Consider the following 16,840-nt stretch of genomic DNA (forward strand, 5'->3'; position numbering starts at 1 on the left):
TAGAAGCAGATACTCGATGAAGTCTTATATAGATAGGCTCCACCCGGTGCCAACCCTTTTGTTCACTAACTTAAAACGAATTATACTCCTTTTACAACCATGTGCATCTACCAAGTGAGGACACGCCTTCAGTGTGAGGCGTCAGTGCCCTCGGAGCGGTCTCTGGTTGGAATCCCTCTCCGAGCGAAAATATATATTTTTTCTATTTCAGTTAATTAAAAATGTCGTAAATTCTTAAAATTAAGTCCATGGCAAAGCTGGTAATAACCTTTTCACTTACATTCCTGGGAAAAGAAGCCTTGCCTGGTGAGGGAAAGGGGGTGCGGGAAAGAACGGAGAAACCCGATCCCGGAGTAGGGACCATGACCCCAAAATTTTCAATTAGCCCATTCTCACACAAGCAGGCGGGGGGGGGGGGGGGGGGGAGGGGGTTGTCAAAAGGGGGTTATCCAAAAATGCAAGTGGCGTAGAGTGATTCTGGTAGAGTTATTTGATTAAAATCCCAATTCCAGTCGGGAGAAAGGGGCGTAACGTAATAGGCCTTATCACGGTTTTCGACGCCATTTTGACGGGTAGGCAAACAGGCTTGAATTAACAGTTAAACATCGCTTCTGAAAAATTCATAAATTGGGAACTTTTGGCATTAGAAAAAGGATTTTAAGAACAAAATTGGAGGGATGTAGCTGTGACAGAAAGCGTCCAGTCGTGTTTTGAACTTTCCATACATTTGTCTGTAAAGCGAGCCAGCCGTGAGCTGCTATGAAAATAGTTCGTGGGAAAAAATACAGGGAAATGTATGGAAAGTTTAAAACACGACTGGACGCTTTCTGTCACAGCTACATCCCTCCAATTTTGTTCTTAACATCCTTTTCCTGGTGCTAAAAGTTTCCAATTCATGAATTTTTCAGAAGCGATGTTTTATGAAAATTATTTGACATCGGATTTCCATACAAACACTGTTATTTCAAGCCTGTTTGACTACCCGTCAAAATGACGTCGAAAACCGTGATAAGGCCTATTTATCTGTGTCTTCAGGTTTTTTTATTTTTCATGTCATCGTGTAACTGGCAATAACAACACAATAGGAGTGCGACACACGTGTAACATCAGCTGAAGCAGTAAACACACCTGCGCTTGTGGACTAATTCACTCTTTTTACTTACCTGCCTGCCTTTGGGGCCCAATCGTAAACCTCACCGGTAACCATCAGCAATGGTACGTTACACGACTCCTTACACAACATTGAAAAAAAGGAGACTTCTACGACAAGCATAGCGAATATGACCCTAAGTCACATTCACTATTCCAATTTTATTAATATTTTATAAAGGTTGCATAAATGCAACTTTAGGGCGACTGAGATCATACATAAGTGAACCTTATCAATTTAATACTGAAACATAGCACATAAATTAAACTGAGCGAAACCCCATATTAAAAAAAAATACTAAAATTGCAGCCAGGTATGGATATAACACAATTTTAAACGTTTCGGTCTCTCGACTGACTTGAAAGAAAAAAAAACACGTTAAATTAAAACACAACGTTATCAAATCTTCGGCCTTAGTCGGTGTTACGGAGCAACAATGTTAAAGTCGGTTTTTAAACTCGCGACATTTTGGAGTTTATGGGCCGGATGACATTCTTAAGCCTCATCGTTCAGTTGAAAGTTGTCGAATAGTACATTTCTCTGACATTGTTTGGTGTGCTCTACACGGATCTTTATAAATATACAGATGCTAAACCAAAATAACACCAATCAATGGGTCTCTATCCTCTGTGTGTGTGCGCCAAAAGGGTTACCTTATCCATTAATTTCCCTTTCATCCACTTTACAGTACACTGCACACGCGTGTACGAAGTCGATAAGGCTGCACTCTCTCTGATTCCAGCTGGGTTTAAAATCTTAGAAATTCAATATAACGCCACCACAGAGAAAAGGAGACGCATGGAGAAAAAGTAAGGAAACCGAACAGAACTGGAAATAAAACAACAGAGCAAAACTGCAACAGCGATACAAGTTGCCAAGGATATCAGTCTGGAAATTCCATATGCAAGGAAGAAAAAATGGAAAATAAAAGAAGTCAGTGTCGCAGACCTATTCTAATTTAATTACGCGGTTTACTGAATAGATCACGTTGTGATGCGAACTTTATTTTGTATGTGAAACAGGAGAAATCAAAGAATACCACAAACAAATTAAACTTTTTTGTCTTATGTTTATTTGACTTATTTACTGGTATAATAAAAAATTTAAAATCTGTACTGCTACATGCGCGGCACACAACATTTACTTATCATCTACATATAATTGATAAATATTGATAAAAAATTAAACAGTTATTTTAATACGCTAGAGCCTTGCGTTAAGCGCACATGGTCAAAGACTTCCAATTTAATTTAATCTTTCCAGCGCTCGCAAATCATGCAGTAAGTCTTAAGTACGCGCCTTTTCAAGATCATGTTTCAGCTCGATAGTTACAGTAAATTAAAAGTTTCTTTTGCTTTCTCTATCATTTGTGTATATTTTATGAAATGCGAAGAAAAAACGTCCAATTGTGGAATTTTGAGATATTCATGTCGTCTCTAAAACGAATTTGTTATACACCAAGGAGAAATTTCAAAACTTTCTCGATATTAGAACACTATGCACGAATTTCTGGGGTCACCTCATTATCAAGTATAACTAGAAGTGAAAGGTCTTACTAAACTGCCAGACTCCTACCCAGTCGCTATTTACGTGTTTTGTGGGGTGAGAAGATTGGATAGGAGGATGCGCGGGGTGTCCCATGACACCCTGCGCGCCTCAATCCATCCTCGTATCCAATCTTCTCAACCCGCAAAACACGTAAATAGCGACTGGGTAGGAGTCTGCTAAACTACAGTATATTTTAAAGTAGTCTACCTATTGAAGACGGGCCCTAAAATAGACGCTTTCTCTGAGCTTTAAAATCTCCATTCCTTGAAATAGTTTTCATCATATTATAAGCGCTCCTTCAGGATCATTGGGCTGCTGTTCCTCGAAGAAGGAGACGTTGATGTATGTTCTCTGTCAAAGAACGAAAGAAATGAAGCTTAGCGTAACGAGAAAAAAAATATATATATATATGTTTACTGCCACAATTTGTGGCAACTAATTTACGAAGCGAGAACGCTGTTTAGTTATGCACCACTATTTTATATAAAAAAAAAAAACAGTGTTATAACAACTATTATAAGCTTCCTAACCTCCTTTTCATGAAGTATTTCCTGTAGTATTACATGAAGTTCTTCAAAGGTTGGCCGGTCATCAGGAGACTGCTGCCAACACCGTAACATGACGTCATAACTAAACGAGATCGAATTAAAGGAATTAAATTCATGTTATGACTAATGTTTGGGTACATTCAACCCTTAACACACGAGGAATGAAAAATAAAGCATTTTTTAAGTTATGCACACATGACCTTCGTACTGTTATCTTTTAAAACACCACCGTGCATAAAGGTAATTATTAATTGTTGATAGATGGCGAAATATCAGTTCTTGGGCTGAGCCCATGAATCCCTTCTAGGCTAAGAAGAATTCTAAGAATTGTATGTATATAATATGTGTTTGTGCTTGTTACGTGCTTTGCGTTTCCCAGTGGCCTGAGGGAATCGAGAGGCGTTCCTCGCGTGGTTTGAACTCCTCGTTGGTCGGCCAACAATTTCTTGAAGGAAAGCACTTGAGGCCAGGGAAAACTTTGGTAAGAAGGACAAATTACCTCTTGCCAAAGGTATTAGAAAAACTAGAATCGTGACTTTACCGATAAACAACAAGAAAAGCACACTTCTTTAATGTCTGCATATGTTACAAGCTATAACTTAATTACATGTCAGTTATTCGACATAAAATAGCAGTTGATTTATATAATACAATTAATTTACTCTACTCACAGCTGTTGAGAACAATGGGCTGGTTTCTCCAGTCTTACACCATCTTGCAGTAATTCATGAAGCTCGACCACGCCCTTCACACCCCTGTAAGGCAGCTCACCTGATAAGACACACGATAAAATAAACCAAGGCTTGCTCAGAGAAAAAGTAAAACACTTAACTATAAGAAGGTCGATAAACAATTTCGAGAAGTGCTAACTGATCCCTTCTTTCTATGGCAATTGACAGGCTGTTCTATGTTGGGGATACTGTAAAGGTTCTGCCTTCTTCAGTCTGTCTTTTATACAGAGGGCAAACTGAATTGTACCTTGAGTACCTATTGCTTCTTCTATTTAAACTATTAATAAACTTGGGGAATCCGTTAAGATATCAAAGCAGAACTCCTCGAACCCTTGTCAGTACTTTTGCATCTTCACAGAACGGAAACTATTTTAAGCGGTTTAACAGTGAAACAGAAGAGGCCATTGAGTCATCGTTGAAAATGGTTCTTGCACCCTTTTTTGCAGCCTTAGTACCCGGCCAAGACTTTCTTTGTCACACAAAGTCCAGATAACATAAACGTAATAAAAAACAGGCTTCATTATAATGTTAGAAATTGTTTGATTAAAGAGTGACTGAGTGATCGTTTTAGATAGAGGACACTACTCTATCACTACCTTGTTATTTCAACCGCACAAATCCACCGAACATCCTCCCCCAGCTAATAGTTGTATAAGATAGGTTAGGACTTACCAAGGGTAACTATTTCCCAGAGAACAACTCCAAATGACCACCTGATGAGATTAAGATTGCGGAGGTATTAATTATGGTCACAATTTTAATTAAAGTGCAAAATAAATGAGCAAACTTAAATGGTAATGAATAAGTACTTACCCTTACCCTTACTTAGCCTTACACACAATGACTGGGAATCGAAATTTGTTTAGCCGAGATTGGTGGAGGGGGTGGGAGGGGGGGGGGGGGGGAACGGAGGCAGCTATATTCTCTCAATTATCTGATTGGAAAAAGAGGAATGATGCCCATAGTTTCAATCCGCAAACTTTTTTCACACTTGCATAAACTGTGTACCATTATACCACATTTCAATGTCCAAATGTTTTAAAGTTTACTAGACTATCAATAATCGATACTTAAGGAAGAACACGTAGTATTCTACATGTCTCGAGAATGGGATAACGAAAACAAATCTGAACCCTCATTTCTCTGTGATTTTCATTTTATATATACTTCTTTCAGGAACAATTGAGCAGTCTTTACCTCTTTAAAAATTCATATCTCTGCACTGCTTCTGTCGCGTACCGAGTTAAAAGTTCATTATCACGGCATTAGGCATATTTTGTTCAACTTACACATCTCCCTTGATTGTACTGATCCCTCGTAAACCTTCCATAGACATCCACAGCCACGGAATTCGTCCCTTGTTGAAGCAGAAGGAACGTTTTGGAGTTAAAGACACTAAGCTGCACTTTGTTTTTTGTTTAATAGTCTGGCTCAGACTTAAAATTTGTTCCCTTTAAATAAAACAATGCTCAAAAAGCCTTATCATATTATTACACCATTGAGAGTACTCAAAATACGCGTACATTATTCCTTAGAAGTGATACGTTATCTACCTCTGTGGTCTTGATGTATTGGCCATCTGTTGATATGTCACGTGCCATACCAAAATCTGCCACTTTCGCTACCAAGCCTTTTCCTATCAAGACATTCCTGGAGGCCAGGTCGCGATGAATACACTAAGGGTGGGTAAAGGAAAACAAGTGTCATTCATAGTAGCGCTGATACATTTAATTCACTTCTATTTGCTTTGTGAGTGATAGGAAGAGTGATAAAAATTACAATAAGCTTTGTTTATTGTTTATTTTTTGATGTTTAAGCAAATATTAGGGCTGATCTCAAATGGGTTTCAAAAAGCCTGCTTTTTTCCGTTTTGCTACAATACGCTCTGGTGTCATTTTCTCAACAAGTTGCAAGTAAAACAAGAACCAATAAAAGCTCTATTTACATGTTTGTGTTTTGGACTACACTATGTCAAATTGTCACCAATGAGTTTGCGCTTACGACAACGATTTATAATCACAATGCTTCATTATGGTCTTCTGTAACTTTTAACTGACTATAAACTCTAGACCAATCACTTGAAAGATTAACTTAAGGGCCGGTACACTAATGACGTCAAGGGCCTAAAATGTGTACTAAAGGGCAAAATAACCTGAAAGGAAATCGGGTAAAACAGAATCCGAACTCAGTTATTTTTTTTTAAATGCGACTGCCAAGGAAGGCTAGCTAGCCGTTTTAAAATACTGCACACATTCACGAAAACCACGATTCTGTTTACTTGTTTTCTTTCCAAGTGTTTCATGCCATTCGCAACGTCTGATGCAATGCTTAACAGTTCTCTCTCGGTCAGCTTCGACCATATGTTAGTGTAAGGTGGGTCTGGGCTTTCTGGTTGAACATGACTTGCTTCGAGTAGCTTGTCAAGACTTCCACCGGAAACAAACTCAATCACAACACATAGAGGTTCTGAAACAAAAAAGGACAAAAGGTAGTCAGTCAGTCAGTCAAACAATCAATCAATCAATCAATCAATCAATCAATCAATTAGTCAGTCAGCCAGTCAGTCATTCAGCGAATCAATCAATCAGTCAATCAATCTCGATCACTAAATCATTTAATCAATTGGTCGATCGATCCATCAACCAATCAACCAACCAATCAGTCGCTCAGTTTACACACTCAATAGGTCAATCATTTAGTCAGTCAGTTGCATTCAGTTAGTAGATACACTGACTTTGGTAATTGACAATATATTAATTAGGAATTAGTGTAAGTATTTAGCTTAGTTTTACGGTCTGCGATGTTCTGATTGATAAGAAAATACCAGTTTCCATGAAAAATTGACAAGAAATGGAAGTTTGTATTTTGATTGACATTTAGAGGCTAATGGATTGACTGTATATTGGAGAAGACCTTTATTTGATCTTACCTCCAAATGTGCAAGCCCCAACTAAGCTCACGATATTAGGATGGCGGCCCACGAGTATTAGGGTTTCCAACTCTCGGATGAGAGACATTCGCTCTTGTTGGTCTGCGTTATCTGCCAATGTAAATGTAAAAGAGAAGTAAAACGACGAGATTTTTCATTTACCTTGAAATAGGGCCAGCAGCATGTTGTTTATCGGTCAGGGTACTTAAAACTTCCTCTAGAATAGTAGTTGAGCTCACTGATAACCCGCTACGTAACTGAGACTGAACAAACCTTTGAGTCGTTTAACCGCCACGGGAAGCTCATGTCCGTCCGTTCGTATGTACACTCCTTTATTTACGATGCCAAACTCTCCTCCACCCAGCTTCTCTGTGCTGATAATGAGCCTGTTTCTAGGAATTTCCCAGTTTCTGTCAACAACGACCATTTCTTGTAAGTACAACTCGTTGTCAATGACTTCTTGTCCTTCCATGATGGACTGTGTACCGTCTTGAATTAAACTCGCATTGACGCTTGATTGTCTATTTCGCAGCTGGTTTATGATATCCATGTCCTTTGTTACTTGGAGCTGGAGAAGTTCCTGTTGTTTGGCCATCTGTTCCAGGAAGGACAATAAAACAAGTTAAAATTTTCAACAGGAGAAAGCTAGGAGAGGAGTGAAAGAAATCCGGAGCGTCGGAAAGAGGGTATAAAGCTTTTAGCCAAAGTAGAACACTAAAATAACCACGTGATCACAGTTTTCGCGCCTTTTATGGCGTCAGTTGCCGTCTCCTGTTTACCAGTTTCAACGCGACAAGGACTGTTTTTGTTTTCACCGGCTAAGCGAGAATTTATTGGAGGTTTTATATTAGCGTAACCAAATTATCAGGTAACGAATAAGCCAGCTTTTTTTTCTTTTTTATTCCACGAAAGATAACTGAGAAACAGACAGCTTTTACTAAGATATGAAAGATAGTACAAGGAAGCGAAATGAAGTTTGACTTTCACAAGGTATGCTAAATGTGAACCAGTAGCTGTCACTTTATTAAACTTTGTTCTGTTAGTTTACGTGAAGCTCAAGATAAGGAACCTTTACGATAGGAACGGCATGCGGACGTTTACCAATTGAAATAGAACATCTCGTTCAATCTCTCTCAGTATATTATTAATTTTCACTTTTGCGGGTTAATTTCCAGTAATAACTTGGGCCGTTATCACTTAGTATGCAGCAGAGTTTGTCGTCAAAGGAAAACACATTGGAACCTGAACCAGAATTCCAACTACCAACGTTATTAGGTTAACGTTTTATATCTAATGAAAGGCCCACATTCACCCAAGATGTATTGCGCGCCGAGGAACAGTTTTCATATATGAGCCCCCCCCCCCCCCCCCCCCATTTTATTTGAGCGGGAGTCGAGTGAGAAAGCAAATAGCGATCACGAATATTCTTTCCCTCCAGCACGAGTCGTAGAGGAAACCCGCATGAACCGCTTGAGTTCGTATAGCCAATAAGATTACGCGTTTGAACAATACAGCATTTCAAAACAAAAACAAACGACCGCAATGACTCTTGGGTGAAGGTGGGCCTTTAAGTAAAGTGCTTGCTTTAGCCAGACTGGCAGCTGTGTTTGATTATCAATTTTTTTGGAACAGTTCAATCACACCAATTTAAACTTGAGCCGAGCATGTTAAAAGTAATCTTTCCTTACCTCCACATTGAGCTGATATTTAGCTCTCCTCCACCGTTTTTGTTTGAAGAGGAGCATCATCATAAAGAGAAGAACAATGGCCACTCCGATGCTGACAGAAAACCAAAGAACAGTAGCTATACTGTCCGCTGCATAAAATCAAAGAAACAGCGTATTAATAAAGTGAACAGTTACACAATCTAATATCCCTCAGAATATTTCAATGACCAACTATTAGACAAGCTTGCAAACTGACTGGCTTCACTGACGTCCTAGTTTTTGACTGCCTTGATGATGTGTGCAAGGAAAATTGCGGAACTCAGAAAACAACTAGCTAAAACAAATAAATGAGCCATTTTATTTTTGCTAAAAAATTGATGACTTCGTTGCTCTCGATTGACCTCGACGTTGCTGTCTAAAATTGTTAAATATGAACTGGAAACGCGACTTATTGATAACATCAACAAAACAGACAAACAATAGACAATTTTACTAACAATAGACCGACGGACTTTTGACTTACGGAAGACAGATAGAAACGCACCAATCACTTTTTACAGTCTTCACAGCCAATAATATCAAGTCTTAACTAACAAACGACCAACAACATCTCTACTTCGTTGACCAATCAGGTTAACAACCAGAGACACTTATACAATCTACTGACGTTCCACAATTTACTTGCCTCTGAAGATAACTTCCTCTCAGGTTGTCGAAACGGCAGTCAATGCCACCTCAAACAGTCCTTCTCAGGACTACACTCACCCGGATGATCATAGTTCACGTACTTTTATTTAAGTCTCGGCGTATTTAGCTTTAGAACTAATCGAGGGTTATTGTCGCGTTCTATTGACCGTATTCCGTACTCTACTCCCGTCTCAAACGTATCATTAATGATTTTTAAAAGTAGTTGCAGTCGTCTCGAGAGTCTTGCTAAGCCCTTTTACAGCATAATGATATTTTGAAGGTTTGAGCCTACCTTCCTTTGAAGATTTTGTAGGTCTCTCTGAGATTGTTAATGTTGCCTCCTTGGAGAAAACTATCCCCACAGAATTCCTTGCCATGCATCGATATTTTGGTGTCTTCTTCCTCGCGCGGAATGTAAGGACGAGGGAGGAAACGCTGTCATTTTGGATTACACTTTCATTGATGACTGTCGAACTATTTTCCAGCCAACTAATCACTGGACGTGGAAATCCATCTGCAGCACATTTGAGGGTTACCGTAGTAACACCATCATTGAGGTATGTAGAAATATTTTGAGGATGCATTCTGAAGATTGGCTTCCAAAGAACTAAAAAAAATGTAATAAAATTAATAAAGGCACTCCCGGTATATATGCACAACTAAGAAAAAATAAGGGGACATAGCGGGAAACTAATTAAGGGCGTTGGATGGGGATATGTGAGTTTCACTTAATTTATTTTTAGACACCGTTTAAACGGAAGTCGGTTTCCCGAGACGTCCGCAACCGGTCAGTGTGACGTCAGGAGAAGTAGTCGGAGTGTGCCAACGTCGCACTATTTTATAGTGGCTGTTAAATTTTCAGTAATAATAATAATAATAATAATAATAATAATAATAATAATAATAATAATAATAATAATAATAAAATAAAATCTTTCTTTATTATAATATTCCAAGCAAAATTGATATTTACAAGTTAAAAGTAGAAAAAAAGAGCTATTAAAACCTATTTACAATTCAATATTTAAAATTCATTTCGATTAAAAAAAAAGCGACTATTTCCAAGTACAACAGAGCTATTTTCAAGCACAATTTTTTAACAATAGTAAGACTAAAATTTTGATGAAATAAAAAAGTTGTTAAAAAGATCCTAAAATACTAATTTACAACGTCACGCCATCATTCACTTTCTAAAATTAGCGGAGACACGCTTGGCTAGCGTTTAAGCGGCAGTCATCAATGAAATCCCCAAATGGAATTTTGTGAAAAGGTGTCCTGGAGCCTCGTACGCATGTGTGTACCGACTTTAAAATCTCAAAAGAAAGCAATGTTCTAATCCAAGTGATAGTAATGTGATAAGGTTCCTCATTCTTTTCTGAGAGCTTCTCGGCTAGGCGTTTGAGAAAACAATTGCAGTCGGCTCCCATCCCACCGTTAATAATAATAAGGAACCGCGGGTGCTTTCGACGAATTGTCATATGTACTGCGATTTCGACGACTATTCTGCTTTGCGTTTATCTTACATTTATATTCGAGTTCTAATTTCATAGCCCTATTCTCCGTTAAAGTAGGTAAATGAATGAATGAATGAATGAATGAATTATGTCCTTTATGTCCAGTGCAGCTCCTCCCAAATCATGTGCTTATTTTGACTATCTTGGTTCGAACAGACGTTCACGCAATCGGGTTATCCGACACACGATGCGGCCACACCTTTATGGTTCAACAATGGTGACTTTAAAGGGATTCAACTACAGCACAGTAATTAATCCCCAAGTAGAGAGTAAGAGTTTGGAACAAAACTTGAATTAGCTCTTGCAAATTTTACAACACAACTAAAACATAGCACTAATGGGTTATTGTCGCTAAGTTTTGGCATTAAAGCCAAACTTTTCTATAGATTAACTACATACCGCTGCTATGCCTGAGTTTTAGAATACTTCATCTGCGGCTGTTATCATGGCGTCTAAACAGGGGGATTGTTAGAAAGAGGGCTTAATGGAGTTTTTACCGTATTCTTGCATAATTATCTACCTGTTAAAGCTGTAGTTGACGATCTGTTCCATCCTATAAGGCTGTCTGCCTCGCACCAGTACTCTCCTTCATCATTTATGCTGACCGAATCAAAACTTAACTTCGAAAAACTCTTGACTCCTTTTATGGAAGAACTTGTCACGCGTTGACCATTCTTAAACCACGAGATGACTGGGCGGGGATTCCCTGACGCCTGGCAGGTCAGATTTGCTTTACTCCCGGTCCTTACATGTAGCTGCTTTGGTAGATCGACAACGAATTTCGGCGGTAATGGTTCTTTAATTAAGCGGAAAATATATATTTGATATTAGTATTAGTTATCATTGTTAGCATGAGTCATTTCATTTGTTTTATCTGATGTATAAATCCGTGGCACGGAGCAGTGTTGAAGTTGAGAGTTAAACAGTGCCATTGAGGTAAGTTTTTTCAAGCACTTAGATCATAGCCTGAGATGGTCGGGAACAAGATGAAACAGTACTTATCCCTATAGCTATAGGTGGTTTGCAACCAATCACTAAAGATCAAAACACAATGGTGTGGCAGCCATGATGGATTACAGAACCTTTTGTTTTGTCATCCAACATGGCCGCCATGCCATTATCAGGGATTGGTTGCAAACCACTCATATTAGATGCCATGATGATCAGATCCATTTGGATCTATAATTAACCTTTTGCACCCTAACCGTGTCTAGCATCTGTTTTCTCCCTACAGTCACCATTCAGGTCATGAGAATAAAGAAAATGATCAGAAAAGTTCTCCCAACTAGAAATATATGGAGAGAAGTGAAGGGAATATACAGGTTGATATTAGGACATTAGGGTTAAAGATAAACAACCTGTAGGACGACCATGGAAGCAAAGAAAAGACAAGGGTAGCGTTGAATGAATGGAATGCAAATTGTACTAAAAGAGTTAGAGCATTATACCTCTAAAATCCAGGCTGACTGTTCCCTCTGTACACGCCATTTCGTTGTGAGTCCAGCATGTGTAACGTCCAGAATGGTTCATTGTGGCATTTTTGATCGAAAACGTGCACACTTTGCTATCTTCGCTATCAACGCATTCATCACCACCTCCACACTCTGTTCTGGAAAAATCTTCATCATTAAAAAAGAATTGTATCCAATACGGCTGACCATTGCAAACGCTTCCGAAAAATTGCTTTGAGATATTGCTGGTGCAAACGATTGTTACATTGTAGCCAATAGGTAAGATGCTTTCATCCGGGAATTCAACAGTGTTGATCGCCAAAGTAGGAGAATTGGAATCTGTCAGATTATTAGAAAGTAAACAGCCAGCGTTAATAAGTCACCTTATTTTGGAAAATTAATTATCTCTTTTATTTGAGTTTAAATAAGCTTTGAGCTTAAGAGGATAGGATAGGAAATTATGACTCCAACTTTGAACATTCCGTGCTCAGAGATTGAAACAACTGATGAGGTTTAATTTATAATTGGACAGGAAGATTTCACGTAGAGGGGTGCCGGGAAGATAAAATTGAAAAGAAAAGTTCTGTACTACCAAACCTCTAGCTCAGGCTAAGACTGGCGTTGAATCTGACAGCCTTGGCTTAGTGGAGATGAAAGTTATTTTCCAGTTTCCAACTAATGATCTAGATCTCTTACAGAAACTACTGTATTGAGATTGTTTTTTTTTTTTTTCAGTTATGTTCAAAGTGTGGCCCCTTATGTAATTTTTCGCAAGTTGTCGCAATTTCTTGTTGTTCTGTTCTGTATGCAGGCGTACAGCTGAAGACAGGACTGAAATCAATTTTTTGACTTTTGTCTAGCTTGTTACTACTTGGGGTAACAAACTTGAAATAACACGCGATACTTCCCCATTGACGTCCGATGTTACTCCATAACTCTGTGTATTAAAGAGCTATGAGATGGATGTTTTGTGCGCCCTTATAGAGAAAATGTTTCTGTCATAATTAAGAACCTGACTGATCTTACTGCTTATGAAGCGACCTCCATGCACGAACTCGTGAACTGTCTTACATACATCTGTGTTGCGATTCAACTGAGACGCAGCGGTAAGGAGCAGCACTTCGAAGCACTGAATGAAAGACGAGGAAAGCCAAACTTATGTTCAGCAACAGCATGCTTAATAATCTGTTATCTCTCCTGATTTATCTGAAAATAAAGTAAAGTGAGCAAATTCAATGAACAAATACCTGAATTTTTGAACAACCAACTGATTAATTTTCGTGATGATATGGACTAGGCGAACAAATGAATGAAATGGTGAAATAAAATGGTGAGATATTCAGCATAAAAATATATAAATATCCAAAACTATTAATTAAAAAAAGTGTTGACGATGTCATTTGTTTATAAAAGGTTTAAAAGCTCACGTTTTACTGCATGATTATTTGTTAGCAAATGCCAATATCTTTTTTACATGAGGACAAAGGAGTGGTTGGAGGAGGAGGTTGGAGGGATAGATAGACGGTGGATGGATAAAGAATATAAATGTTTCTGCGAATAGATGTTGGGGCCTTTCGACCAAATAGTCTATCGGTAGAAGTATAGAAGAAATTTTTTATTCCTCTTTTTTCCAAGGGAATCTCATTAATTTGCTGGGAGATAAATTAACTTCGATGACGTCATAGGCTATTGCCTTGATCTCATAAACAAAATGCGTTGGTTAACAGGCGGTTATCCCTAAATTCCTCCATCTCCACATTTTTTTTTCGTCCTCCTCGTCCTCCTCCTCCTCCTCCTCCTCCTCATCATCACCTCCAGCACCACAATGCCCACCACATGTTTCATCCAGGTGTTTTTCAATTTTGCGGAACAGGTAGGATTGACCAAAGAGGAATGAGAATAATTATTTCACTCTCTAGTTCCCACTCTCACTTAGATGCAACTTTGGGTATACTGTTTGCAGATAAATGTTTTGGGGCAATGTCTTGGCGCAATAGTTTACTTAATTTTCGTGCTGAGCAGAAATCCCGGAGGGGTTATTGGTTACATTACCGACTCGGAGTTGTGAAGACCTTCTCTTTGTTTGAAATTACCAAATTTAATTGGGACTTTTTTCCGCAACGGAACTTCCTAAATTTGACTGAACTGAACGGCTTCCCAGCGTCCTAATGATTTATATTTAATCAGGGGAATGATAAAATAAATAGGATTTGCGATTATTGCTCCTGGTAGTTATAGAGCACCCCTTAATCCCTCCATTTTTGTAATTTAACAACAGACAAAAATGTCGTGTATGTGCATGGTTTCCGTAAACAAAAGTGAATGACTTAAGTCTGCCCAAAAGTTGGGATAAATGTATAATGGACGCATAACTTCCCAATAAGTTGCAGGTGGGAGCTTTATCCGAGAACACATATTACATTAAATAAAACATGGACAGACTCTGAGAAGAGCGCAAATTTTAACTGAAACGTCTTTTAGGCCCTCGCCATGACAACAGAAGTCGAATTGCTGACCTAAACATAGCCATTCAGATATATATGAGCGGAAGTCATAACCTTTCTTATCTGCGCTTCGACGACAATACTACCTGCTGCACAACAATAGATGACATGATTAGTTGGGGCACTTTGCCGTCATGCTAATGCACTCTTTCGTCAGTCTCGCTCTCCTTACAACACGCGATCGATGTTATTTATCGCACTAATCCTTCTCATAGGAAATCTGTCAGAACATCTCTGAGACAACAGACCAAAGTTTTCTTATTTGTCCCAACCGCTTTGTCAACCTGGATTGCAGCAAAAATAAACAGTTTAAAAAGGGAAGAAACGCTGCACTCTGTTTACAGTGCGTTTATGGTCTAATCTCCATACAATGGTGATTTTCTTGAGAATTGAACAGGATATTATAATATTCAGCAGGAATGGTTAACGTTATTATTGATCTGAAAATGTTATAAAGAAGGTGCACTCAAAGATGAATAATAGACCAGTTCAAAGAGCGGATAATTTTATCCACTGGATAGGTCGCTGTCCGACAGATAAAATGTCTGCAAGATTTTCCCGATAGTCCTATAATTAGTGAATAGAGTAGAAGCATATGTTAAGTATAGGATTGTGCGGAAATCTTGCCAAAAGCGTTCGTTGGAGTAAATTGTATCCGCAGCTGGATAGTGGCTTATCCAGTGGATAAAGTTATCCACTCTTTGAACAACTGTGGCAAGAAGATTGGACAAGAGAACAAAACCATTGTAGAAAATATAAAAAAGACAATAACAAAATATAGATATCCATGTTGCAAAGGTGTGCAGGGAAAGCTGGTTGTTCTGGAGAAGTTTCAGTTCGAGTCATCAGAAAAACATGGATATGGCGGTCGTTGTGGATAGGAGAGTGTAATAGGAGAGTTTCAATTCAAACTTCGAGTGAAAAGTTTAGACATCGGAACAGCAAAACGTGGCCTTATTTGTACCACTTCGCGATTACCCCAATTCGTTCAACATGTCACAATGCAGCCGAACTAACCAGTAACAAAATAAAATATGCAGAAAGGCGTCCAAGTTGAGACAGAGAATGAAAAAGTTACCATCACGTACTCATGCACGCTCTCCACAAAATCTTGAATTTGGTTATTTTACTTCATTGTTGTTTGGCCGAGTTCGGCAAAGAAATGTACCAAATTTATAATGCACGCGCAGGGGCATTTCCCATTGTTTTTATCATTAACTGCTATTGTTTTGTGATGTTCTCGTCGCCGTGGTAGCTTCTTAAACCCCCTCAGTAAGTTAAGTTTCTTACCTGATAAGGCAGTTTTCTCCTGCATCAGTAGAATGCTATTTCATCAAACTAGACAGTATGTATGTAAAGCTTATTTATACTGTGTTTTATAATCATCTTTCTATATTTGCATTTACTGAGATCAACTCCGGCTTTGACAAATTTCGAAATTGTTTATATTTTCTCAAATAACACTGGAAGCAACTTGCATATAATTAGATTTGTGGTGCAGTGAAAACGGAACAGTCTCTGGGCCGCACTGTCTTCATGTTGCCGTCAAAATAATGTCGCCTAGCATCTGGCAAAATCAGACCTTGAAATTAAACTGATTCAAATGCATTATGTAGACTCAGACACGTTCTCTGAGGACCGTGAATCTGACGACTGAATGATGTAAGCGCCAGGGACGTGTCAACACAGAGTTTGGGTTTTTATTAATGTGCTTGTAGACGCAGGAAAACTAAATTTAAAAATAAAAAACCTTTTAGCCTAAATTTCAACAAAAAATAAAATTCACCGATTTTACACGATCTGAAAACCAGATGTGTGATGAAACACAATTCCGCTAGAAATAAACCATGCATTTTCGTAGCGGTATCGCTTAATTATAAGTTACCCCTAGTCTCCTTTAATTATTTAAAGTCTTAAGTCTGTAGCTAGACAATAGTATATCGTATGGAGCTTTGTTGTAGCTTTTCTGAAAGGACAATCTGTCGCAGAATTTTAAAGGAGACGGATGTACCTGCAGATGAAACCTGCAGATGTAAAAGGTGGTGCATCATCTGATATCATGTTCCTATTTATTGCATTGTTTCTGTTTACAGGTAAAAAGAATTGTCTCA

General features: G+C 38.5%; 1 protein-coding gene across 1 annotated transcript; it reads right to left on the reverse strand.

Annotated features, from left to right (window-relative positions):
* Positions 1 to 2,242: 2,242 nt before the first annotated feature.
* LOC146486089 (fibroblast growth factor receptor 4-like) lies at positions 2,243 to 16,150 on the reverse strand. The gene is made up of 15 exons (XM_085098208.1): positions 16,020 to 16,150; positions 13,301 to 13,431; positions 12,223 to 12,564; positions 11,295 to 11,570; positions 9,553 to 9,867; positions 8,595 to 8,722; positions 7,180 to 7,501; positions 6,907 to 7,017; positions 6,256 to 6,443; positions 5,531 to 5,653; positions 5,267 to 5,334; positions 4,650 to 4,690; positions 3,918 to 4,017; positions 3,229 to 3,328; positions 2,243 to 3,049 (listed from the first exon to the last, which is right to left on the reverse strand). The coding sequence occupies exons 2-15, from the start codon at positions 13,398 to 13,400 to the stop codon at positions 2,978 to 2,980; spliced, it is 2,286 nt and encodes a 761-aa protein (XP_084954334.1). The 5' UTR covers positions 13,401 to 13,431; positions 16,020 to 16,150; the 3' UTR covers positions 2,243 to 2,977.
* Positions 16,151 to 16,840: the final 690 nt, after the last annotated feature.

The sequence above is a fragment of the Pavona decussata genome, unplaced genomic scaffold (genome assembly GCF_977016875.1).
Source record: "Pavona decussata unplaced genomic scaffold, jaPavDecu1.1 SCAFFOLD_21, whole genome shotgun sequence".
Lineage (NCBI taxonomy): Eukaryota > Metazoa > Cnidaria > Anthozoa > Scleractinia > Agariciidae > Pavona > Pavona decussata.